The 11,022-nt window shown below is 49.2% G+C and overlaps 1 protein-coding gene across 3 annotated transcripts; it reads right to left on the reverse strand.

Moving 5' to 3' along the window:
- Positions 1-843: 843 nt before the first annotated feature.
- Positions 844-10,427, reverse strand: LOC104150843 (gametocyte-specific factor 1). 3 transcript variants are annotated; one of them, XM_068919111.1, is made up of 7 exons: positions 10,263-10,427; positions 7,658-7,755; positions 5,947-6,073; positions 5,058-5,144; positions 4,530-4,590; positions 3,460-3,541; positions 844-1,190 (listed from the first exon to the last, which is right to left on the reverse strand). In XM_068919111.1, exons 1-7 carry the CDS (start codon positions 10,282-10,284, stop codon positions 1,179-1,181), a joined length of 489 nt encoding a protein of 162 aa, XP_068775212.1. In that variant the 5' UTR covers positions 10,285-10,427; the 3' UTR covers positions 844-1,178. The 3 variants fall into 3 exon arrangements, with proteins under 3 accessions (XP_068775212.1, XP_068775213.1, XP_068775211.1); XM_068919112.1 differs by having other exon boundaries at positions 3,460-3,538; positions 10,263-10,415; XM_068919110.1 differs by lacking the exon at positions 844-1,190 and having other exon boundaries at positions 3,287-3,541; positions 10,263-10,415.
- Positions 10,428-11,022: the final 595 nt, after the last annotated feature.

Consider the following 11,022-nt stretch of genomic DNA (forward strand, 5'->3'; position numbering starts at 1 on the left):
ACCACAACAGGAACTGAGGATTTAAACACAAGTGGCTGTGACCACAGGGAGGTCCTCACTCTGCCACCTTGGGGCACGTGGCATTTGTTACACTTTTTCACTCAAGTGTTCTTTGCCCTGTGGTAAACGCAGTGTAATGAAGAGAGCTTTGTCCCAATACCCTAACAAGAGATGACACTGGGATTTTAAATACCCATAAGGCTGGAAGACAGTTGCATTTTTTTTTACATCCTTACAGCCAGTTAATCTTGCCTTCCCAAATCATTACAGAGGGGAGACAAATGGTAGGGTTTCCTCTCTTCACATACAGGACACCCATTTGCGAAAGTTGCCTAGAAAGCTGCCACGTGTTGGCTACACCTACCCTACAAGACAAATTCGCATGCCGTGGTCCCTCGCCCCCGATTACTGCGGCCTGGGAACCTCTTGGAGTACACAACCACAGCCTTCCAGCTCATCTGCTGGCTGTCCTTCTCAGGAAGGCAGGGCTACTGGAGAACGGTGTGCTCCCTGGGAAAAGGTGCGCCCAAGCTCGCCCCCTCTGCAGTGCAAACAAGTGCCATTCTTTAGGAATATAAAGTAGGTCCAAGGGGATTCAGAGCAATCTCTTCATTCTAAACTGCTGTTTTGGACAAGAGCCTTAACACAATACAGCTGCATGTGCTTCTTAACATGTATTGTTTTGCATTGGTAGTACTTACACGTGGTGGAAGTTCAGTATTTTGAGGAACTTTCTTTTCAAAGTGCCTTTGCTGTTAATTGCTTTCTGGACAAATGCCAGATGTGTTGTTTCTTAATTCTTTGTGTTTATATATTGAGCTCTCGTTTTGTACTTTGCATCCATTTTTAGAAAGTAAACAGACTCTTTATTCCAAACATTTCCACAGTCTGAAAGACATTTTTATAGTCTTTTAAACCATTTTCCCCTGCCTCAGGAAAGAACAGTTTCTGTTAGAACTCTCAAGCAAGTTAAAAGGTTGGAAAAATTATTCTTTAAAGGAGAACTACAAAACCCTAACGGAGACTGGACAAGTACTTAAGGGTACTGTTTAAGTTTCAGCTCTTTGCTATTATGCATGTTGTAAGGAATTTGCACAGCATTCCTCATTATTCTGTGACTTGACGTACCATACACCCACATGACAACAAAGTGGAGGCACCAAGCCGCAACGGAGTCATCATGGTGCTTTCTAGAAAGAAAACAAAGTGTCTGTAAATGACAGTGTAATTTAAAAACCCAAACTGTCCATCTTACATACCCCAAGTAGACAATCTTGGATGCTGACAAAATAAGAACTAGAAAGTGCATGCAAAGAAAAACATATTTAGGTTTGGCTGATCCAGAGACATAAATGACTACAATTTACCCTTATGCAGGAACACAGTGGGATGTCTCCACCTACTTAGAGGTTGTAAAAACTCTCAGAACTTATTTTTATGCTCTTCAGGCTGTAAGAGGCCCTCAAATATGACTTCACTAGCTACAGGTCTTACGACCACAGCTTACTACAGAGAAACTTCTCTGCATCTCTCCACCACCCACCCACGTTTTCCCAAATGCCTGGTAAAGGTCCACAGAAATCACTCTAGACACCATGCAATGCTGAAAACGGTAATACGTACTGTTTCTTTGCAGATGCAGGACACATGCTTAGGTGCAGGGTAGAAATTCTTGGAAATTACTGCGTTGTGTGGTTCCTAACCTCCACTGAAATGAGGCTACAGATGTTCCTGCTACAGCAAGGCCTGAATTCACACACAGCTACAACGTACACAGGGCATTTCCCCCCTTCTCCCAGCATACCTGGGATTCTGTCCTTTCCCTTAATTTATAGCATCCTTTTTCTGAGGGCGTCTCGTGCATACAACTCTGAAGGAACCTCTTTGGCAAGTGTACACGTTTGTTTTAAAGCATCAGGCTAAGGGCCAAGATTTTTGTGGTGTGTGCAATCCCCCGCGCTCTTCTGTCTCCCACTGCCACTTATCTGAGGACCCTAAGTGTACAGAGGTCCTCTCGCTTGTGAAAGCATTATAACTGCCACCATTTCAAATACTGAATCTGCTGACAAGCCTGTACAGCAAGACGACTGAGAAGCAGAGCTTTCAGCTCGGCGCACGAACCTGATCAGGCACTACATCCTTTACTTAAAATCCTCCTCCTCAATACTTAAAATACTTAATCGCTACTTCAAAAGAGTTCTCTTGCTGCTCCCAAATGACAGGAACAAACACAACAACTTTACAGCCAGTTCATCAGTGCTGCCATTTGACAAGCAAACTGGCAGCCGCTTGCTAGTTCCTGCGTTTTTCCTGTTGCTAGTCACTGCTGTCTAAAGAGGGGAAGATCTCAAGAGTTGGTGCTCTGCAGCTATACAAAGCCCATTTACTGAAGAGCGGTGACAACAAAGACCACACCAAACGGAGGTGAGCTTAACTTCCAAAACAGATGCTTGGGGAAAAGATTTGGCAACCAGAGTTAGTTTTACAAATTCAAATGTTGCAAAACAGGGTAATGTATCCTGGCAGCAGCCCAGTATACAAAGAGCTGCAGTCAGCACCAGAGACCCTCTTAACACCTGCAGCAGCTCTGTGGTGCCATGAAGACAGAAAAGAGCCATTTGGTGCAGGGAGCAAACTGATTTCCATAATTCCTGGGGATAAGGGGGGGGGAGGGTGAGGGGAGAGGGGGAAGAGACTAACTTTCCGAACTCTGGAGAGGGCAAGACACATTTTAGAACGTGAGGAGGAGGAAAACACAAGAACTTCCTCCACTCGCCAAAGTCAGAGCGGCCTTTGCTGGAATAGCACCTGTCACCTCAGGAGCAACACTTATCTACAAGCAAGATTTCAGTTTGGTTTGGCAGATTCAGCCTGATACTATGGCAATTGCACAATCACTGGCCTGTGCAGGAGCTGTGCCTGCAAGCCCTGTGAGTACCAGGTTTAGTTGCCCCAAGTGGGAGTGGGAAAGAGTCTTTCCCACTCTTTCCTCAAACCCCCCTTTAAGCCTTTGTTTTGCTGCTAGTGGTGAACGATGGTCTGTGATTTCAGTGTCAGACACTCCAGCAAGAGAAGCTCTCTCCCTGCCACCTCCCCATGTAGTTTGATAGGTCCCCCCTTCCCCCCCCCCCCTTCGCTTGAGCAGCCCTAGCGGCACTTGTTAACACACGCAGTCCAAGTGGTGGGGGAGTGGGGCTGCTTAAGGTGGCACCCCTGTAAAGAAGGCCTGTCAAGACTATGAAATAAGAGAAAGCATACAGAAGATGCTTCAAAGAAAGGATACAGAGGATGATCCATGCACCAGACTTCCTAGGAAGTTGCTCTCAAGGCTGCATGTATTACATAGTACCTCTCCTGTCCACACAGTGCTGGCCATAAAGCGCTGCTATGGCAGGAGATGTTGGTAACTGTCACCACCTACGGAAATCACAGTGTCAAGGCCGCACACACATTACTTACAGCCTTCTCCAGCACGGCGTGTGGAATGGACTTAGGAGCCCGTAATCCTGGAGGCAGGCAGTTCTTATGTTCCAAGGAGCTACTGGAATGGAAAGACTTCCGTCAGTTCTCTTGGCAAATCCACTTGTTCCAACTGGTGCGTTTTACTACAGTATAGAGGAGGGCAGGGACACAAGGGGAGGGTAATGTGCTGCTCAGAGGTGGTGGTACTTAGAAGAGCTAGATGTTTCTGAGAAAACGCAGTAAATAAAGCCAGATAACACCGTTGTCTCACCCCTTACGGGAGGAGAGGTGGGTCAGGGCAGAGCTTGCACAGAATTGCAGAGCTCTCAGCTGTGGAACTGTTGCTGCATATGGGTTTAGATGAACCTTAAAACATGCCTTGGGCAACTCGGGTGCTGTCATCACACCTTGTACACAGCCTGCAACAGTGGTCTACTGTCGGATCAGTGAGGCCAGCCAAGGCAACTCCACCCAGTTCACAACTGGCCACAAAGCTCCTCACTCCCCCAAACCTAAACTGTGATTACACTTTGCAAAGGGTTAAGGAGGGGATTTCTGTGAACACAGGGCCCTAGTGCCAGAGCTCTGCCGAGTGAGTCTAAGGTGACGAGAGGTCACGAGAAACTGCAAAGACAACCGTTAGTTCAACAGAAGCTCAGTAACTGCTTGGAAAAACTCCAAATAGGAAACGAAGGCAGTCGCCGCCAAGTCAGCCCAACAGCTCAGCACCTCTCCCCCCTGCACACTGGCAAAACAGCCAGCAGGAACAGAACAAAGGCTAGGAGCTGGAAGAATACCCTGCCACATGCATGCAAGGCACAGAGTAACTGTGTTCTGGCAAGCCTAAGGGCTTCCTCCTCTTGTAAAGAGCAGTCACTAGGAGAAAGAAGGTAACACTGAGCCAGCACCATATGAACAGCCACTGTTAAATCAAAGTTTCCCTCCTCCCAGGATTTGCACAGCTGCGATGCCAGCCCAGACCCAGCCATTAAGGCTGGCTTGGAAGCAGGCTGCAATACTCATCTTTTCAAAACACTGTCATAAGAAGGGAGACTCGCATTGCCTACCTGTTTATGCCACAGTTGACCACGCCCTGAACAAACAGAGAAGTCAACTTCTCCGATGACTCTGCAAAAGGAAACAGATGGTGTGGCTCAGAACCAAGCAATCCCAGCAAGCACCAGCACATCAGATGAGGAGCGCCTTTGTCATATTTCTACATGCTCAGGAAGACATAAGAATGGATCTAATGATGGACAGAAGTGTCTGCTTTGCTGTCATTTAACTGAGGAATATAAACATTACTGTCTGTTCGTTTTCATCGTTGCATAGAAGATACAGCAGCCTATATGGGAAGGCACAGGCATTTGGAAGTACACCCGTGCCAATTATGGCAGGCGTGTAGAATAGTTCCTGATGTTAAGAACAGCTTTCTAGGCAGGGAAACGCTGCGGTTCAGGAATGACCGTCAACCAGAGTGTCCTACAAGCGAGACCTAAGTGAAGGCATCTCTGGACTCCCACTGTTCCAAGTAGAGTTGGAGGACAGGACTGGGGAGGAGGCAGCTCTGTGGCGGGGGAGGGGAAGTTCCTCACCTCTATCCCAGTCTTCCTCGCATGGTGGTGCCTGCCACGCGCTCACAGTATTCATTTGCCTTCTCTGGAAGTCACTGGACTCGCTCACTTCAGGAAGAGAGAAAGCTTGATGACTGCAATCAATCCTACTTCAGGAGCATTAAGTGGTTTGGATCAAGCTGTAAAACAGCTCTCGGCTTTAGAGAGCAAGCAGCTCCACATGAGATGGAAAGCCACCTGCTCTGTAGCATGGCAGTAGTTTCACAGCCATTGTAGGGAACAGAAATGACACTGCATTGCATAGCATAGGATGCCTTTCCAAGTAACCTGGGGGTTTTGCACAGCCCCTCCAGCCAGTCTCACTGCACTGGAGGCTGTAGGACAGATGAAGCAAGTCCAACAACAGAGAAGCCTGGAAGAGGAGCTGCCCTGTTTCTTGGTGGGAGCGAGCTACCCAGCCTGCCCTGCAGGAGAACAGCTGCAGGGATTTCCATAGCTTAGACGCCTGTTTGGTGGAGACCGACTTTTCACACAGCACCAGTGTCAGGCCGCAAGAAAGGGAGATCAGCTCTAGCGAAAGAAGGGCCCATCTCTCTGGGCATTAAAGCATCCTGGCTCCTGCTAGAGGTACTTCCATATGCACAGTTTAGGGCACAACCTTTTGAGTCAACGAACCTGGTAACAAAGCATGTAGAAAGCGAATCAGAAACATCTGCAGGACTCTTCAGAAGCCTGAAGAGTTGAAGTTGAAGTGAATATGACTCTCGTTTCCCAAGGCTCCTCTGCTGCACAAAGCTATAGACAATATTTGGTTTCCTGTTTTCCAGTTACTCTATGAGCAGTCCTTACAAAGAGGGGACCAGAGTCCCCAGCATGAACACATGTCTCGGAGCATGCGTGGTTCTCTTACCTATATCTTCCTCAACGGGCCTTTTGTCACGGCAATTTGATATGTGATCGCGCAGGTCAGCTTGAGGAACAAGGTGGCGGGCATTGAAGGGGCACGTGGCCAACTCCTTTGCAACTTGAGGGTAGCTCTAAGACAAGAGAAACCCCAGAACATGGGCCATGTCCACTAAGTTCACTTATCTTCATCTTTTCTATTGATCAGCAACAGATTTTGGTGATCTAAATCCCCGATATTGCTTTGAAGACAACTAAACAAGGAAAGGCTAGTCATTGCTCAAACGCTTACTACAACCGCATAGGGAAACTAACGTGCCTGCTCCCTAAAAACGCAGCTCATTGGAAAGATGAATCACCCTTGAATTGATTCAAGTGAAGCGTACCCTCAGCTAACCTCCCTACAACTCACTGCAATCCTGGCAATATGGCTGCTGCACGGTTTAAAGCACAGATGAAACTCCTTGAAAAACAATGGGGCAGAGATGTCAAGCTAATCTAAACCATTCAGACATTTTTAAACGAGCAGACACAAAGGCAGAGAAATTCCATGCCCCGTTCAAAACAACTACGGAGCTCGCTAGCATTCCACCTGCAGACTTTGGAGGTACAGGATTGCTATTTAGCTAAAACCTTAACACAGGCCCAGGTTCTACCTGGCAGTGCTCAGCAGTTCCTACCGTAAATTACTCCACCCCCTGCAAATGAAACAAGCTCTATCTGGAAAGCGCAATGCCGTTGCCACAGTCTGCAGCGGGTGAACAAGAAGAATGTAAGCCCTCTTGAATGCGGGAAAGATGGAAGTACCCACCGCTTGGCTCTGCCTGCTACTTTCACTTCTATTGCTCATTCTTTTTTTAAACCACCAGCTCCATCAAAAGGAACCAGTTACAAGTACTGGTCTCAGTACGCACACTGCAGAGCTTCATCCTCACTAGAAGATACGGCACTGCTGTACTATTTTAAAAACATCCTGGTAAACTTAAGGGGGAACAACTGTTCTTTAAAAAGCCTCAGCAAAACCCCAAAGCTCAGTCAGACTTCCTTGCTGCTGCTTGCAAAGCTCAGCAGTAACTTCACAGGTTAACAAACAAACAAAACCCATTAGAACACAGAGGAGAAGAGAGAAAGGAAAGCCTTCCGTTCAACGATTCATATTCAAATTTGGGAGAGTCTTCCCCCCCCCCCCCCAACCTTTTATCCAAAAGGTGCTGAGCCCAGGACCTGCAGTTTCTGCCAGATGTACATTAAATAGTTACGAGCAATATAAAAGAAACTGCTAGGCAAGCTGCACTTCTGCCACTGAAAAGTAAAGAATGAATTGCAACAACCAAATCCCTTCTACTCTCACTAGCCCAAAGGGGTGCACCTAACTCAGGCTGCATCTCTCTCCAACTTTAAGTGGAAACACTCATCTGACCTCTCTGTGAGCTGCTGGAAGAGACCGGGATTTTCTTCCTGACCTAACTATAAAGAATCTGTATCTCCTTTCAGCGCAGCCACACTGGCCTCCTGGGAATTAACATGCGCTTGAAGCTGCTACTGAATGAATGACGGAAACATGTGAAATAAAGGCTAAACGAGGCTATGGGCCACCAAGTTCCTCCAGCCCACCAGAAAAGGCAGTAGGAAGAACACGCATGTCATATTCACACACACACACACACACACACACTCAACTACCAACATTCAGTGCCTTGTTCAGCAATTCAGCTTACCTTCCTGCACTTTACAAGGTGATAGGGAAACCGACAGGCTCTGATTCGATGATGCTTATTATATGGACATTGCACTAATCTCTCTGGATCCAAAACATCTAGTAGAACAGAAGAACAGAGAGAAAACAAACTAGATGGAAAAATGAGATCTCACAGCATCGTTAACACAGTGACGTGGAAAAAACATACCAGCACATCTGAGCTGCGATCTTAGGGAATTAAACCAGTTGTTCTTAGTTTGAAACCAATCATTAAGACAAGCATCCATTTTGCTTAAACAGACAAATTCATTTTGAAGCTTAATGTGACTGGCGCGTAAGTCAAAAGAGACATAGACCAGTCAGTAGCACGGAGCACAATTAACTCTTGAAGTTACCACGTTAGCTAGGTGACCACAGCTACTCAAAGTGAATGAGGATGGCAATACTTTTCCAGCCATCTTACCATCTAGAAGAGAATCAGCAACATGACAAACACACGCACCAGGGCCCTCAGGAACACTGCCAGTCTGAACGAAATCTTTCGCAAACAAAAGCTAATTTTGCTGGAGGAAGGATGCCAGACAATTCAGGTCCATTTCTGAGCAAGCAGCATGCCCAACAGGGTGGACTTCTAAGTAAAGTTTCCAAAAGTCATTCAATTATTTAGGAGCTGAGGAGTTACTAGAATTTCCTGAAGCTCTCAGAACGTGGACACCGAACCAGGAAGCGGCAAGAAAGCCTGCATAAGAGCTGTTTTTAGTTAGTTAGTTTTAAAATACACATTCACCTACTGTTAGCAAGGAGAAGGGGGGCAGCCATGAAGAAGCACAGCTCCCCTCCGTTGCCTGCGGGTCTCTACTGTGCACACGAGGGAGCTGACTCGGGCCTCTTCCATTCTTCCTGTCCTGCCACTCCTTTTGCACAGCCTTTGGGGCACTTAGGATGTGATTACACAGTAGCTTAAATGGATCTACGCAGGGGCTGCTGCTGTCTAACCTCTCCTCTGCCCTCACAGCCTCTCTCTTACACACGCATTGGTGCTCAGTTGTGTCAACAGGCAATTCAGGGAGCTACACCTGCCCAGAGGCTGACAGCTAGTTAAGATACTGTTCCACAAGCCACACTAAGCTGACTCAATGCTCTGAGCCACTAGGAAGGAAGGTCCTAACTCTCCTTCCCATCCTAAGCAGGCAATGCTGCTGCTGTCAGCTCTGCCACCTGGCAGCACGCCCCACCCTCCCTTCAAACAATTTGGGTCATTAGAGCAGCTGAAAACTAAAGACTCCTTCCTCCTTAGGAAACCTAACAAGCTTTGGACTGCCTCAGCTGCCCATGGAGGAGCAACCAGGGGTGGTTTTGCTCTCTGAACTGGCTCAACAGAAGAGCAGAGAAAGAGCGTTACCAGCATGAGGAAGGGGACAAGGATGAGCGCCAGGGTGAGAGGAAAGGCAACCTCACCACAGTACACAGGACAGCAAACAGAAGGATCACAGCGGCTGGCTCGATCAGAAAACAGATGGAGTTGTTGGAGAAAAAGGAGAATAGGGCATTGCTCAGTCTTTCACAGATAGTTAACAAAACGTGGCCCTGAAGGAAGGAACAAGATGACACCATAGGTCAGCCAGAAAAGGGAGTACCAAGATAAGCCCGAAGAGAACAAAAACAGCTGATAAACTAAAGAGAACTACTTGAACTATGGCTGAACTATCCTAATTAGCATAGTAGAAAACCCACCCACGAGCAGGAAAGCCCCCTACCCACCAAAGCCCCTTCCCCATAGAGCATAGGTAGTAGAAAAAGAGGATTCTGTGACTTCAAACGAAGACAAGACCTAGCAGGAACCAACGGGAACGAGGATGACCTAATGTAGTTCTAAAGTGGACTGACAGCTGTTGCTCAAACTGCATAAAGCAGCAACTGTGTAGTAACCAGGCTGTGCTAGCTTTGTGGAATTACCACGTAGCACCCATCTCTGCGCGGATATAAATTAAACAAACATCTCGACTCTGTGCGGTTTTCGGCTCACTGCACACCGGGTAAAAGAACCCTTCTTTTGGGACAACACAGTCATCGCAAAGCTACAAGGAGCAAAGCCTCTAGGGCACCACAGCATCGCCACAGGCAAATGAGATCCCAGGACCTCAACGTCGCATGCAAACACAAAGCCACAACAGTTCTAACAATCTGTGTCAGAAGTTAGCCCAGGCAACAACTAGAGGCTTAACCCAATTCAGTCACTTCATTCAGATGCTTCCTAGACGCCAGACCCCATCCACACCACAAGCATGCCCGCTACGGTAACCGCGTACAGCAGTCACCTGGTTAAAATAACCAGCAGGTCACTGGAGCCTTCTTGGCTCAGTCCCAGAGGGAACGCAGACAGACCCAGACCTACAAGCACCTAAAACACACTCTGGCCGGCTCAGGGAGGAGGCCACGCTGCGGTGCCCGTGCCCGTGCCCGTGCCCGTGCCCGTGCCCGTGCCCGTGCCCGTGCCCCGTCCTGCCGCACCTGCCTCCCAACGGCAAAGACAACTGCGGGAAGGAGCCGAGGAGGGGCGCTGGGCCCTTTCTGGCGCACAGCGGCGGCCGCCTCCACCCGAGAGACCTCACCCCGAGCCTCACCGAAGTCATCCTCCACCTCCATCGCGGGGCTCCGCGGAGCGCTGGCGCCGCAGCGGCTGTGAAAGCCCAGGGCGCCTCGGCCGGGGCCGCTGCCTGCCCCCAGCGCGGTGGGCGGCCACAGGCAGTAGCGTGCCCGCACGCCTGCGCGGGCCGTTTCCTAGCAACAGCCCCCCCGCGGGCCGGCATGAGGCTCTCCCCTCATTGGGGGAGAGGTTGCCTAGGTAACCAGGCTGGCTGGGCCCCCACCCTCACCTTGGGGCCTTGCTTTCCTCCTCCCCCTCCCCCCGCCTTGCAGGCGCCATCTTTTCCGGCGCTGGCCGTGCCAGGGAGCCAAGCGTCTCCTGAGCAGCCTGAGCACAGCTCGCAATGTGCTGGGCAATGCCGGGGCCCTGCCCACCACCGGCACCCAAAACGGAGGCCTAAAACGCGGAAGGAGAGCACGTCCTTGCCCTGCAAGTCTTGCAGCTGCGAGGCTCATGTCCAGAGGGAGCCAGGCAGGTGGCTGAGGGCAGGGCGAAGCTGAGCAGCCCTGGCGGGCCTGACCTACCTGCAGAACCACGGCAGGGCCCTTCCCAGCCACCTGAAGCAAGGCAGCTTGGTTGTTCTGCTTGATTTCTGCTCCCACGGGTCTCCTAGCTCAAGGGCTCTGAGGAAAGGGCCGGCCTCGAGTTCAGGCTGGGGTTTCACGCCCTGCTCTCGAGCGTTTATCCTCTGTGACACGTTAGAATTCAATGAAACACCAAGCAGGGAAAAAGAAACG

This window comes from Struthio camelus, chromosome 25 (genome assembly GCF_040807025.1).
Source record: "Struthio camelus isolate bStrCam1 chromosome 25, bStrCam1.hap1, whole genome shotgun sequence".
NCBI lineage: Eukaryota > Metazoa > Chordata > Aves > Struthioniformes > Struthionidae > Struthio > Struthio camelus.

Excerpts from the sequence above, each read along its gene's own strand:
- LOC104150843 (XM_068919110.1), bottom strand. The coding sequence starts at position 10,284 with ATGGAGGTGGAGGATGACTTCG. Across the intron at positions 4,591-5,057 it reads CGAGGAAGACTGGGATAGAG|AGTCATCGGAGAAGTTGACT; the intron begins GTGAGGAACTTC and ends TTCCTTTTGCAG. Across the intron at positions 3,542-4,529 it reads GTCAACTGTGGCATAAACAG|TAGCTCCTTGGAACATAAGA; the intron begins GTAGGCAATGCG and ends TTTCCATTCCAG.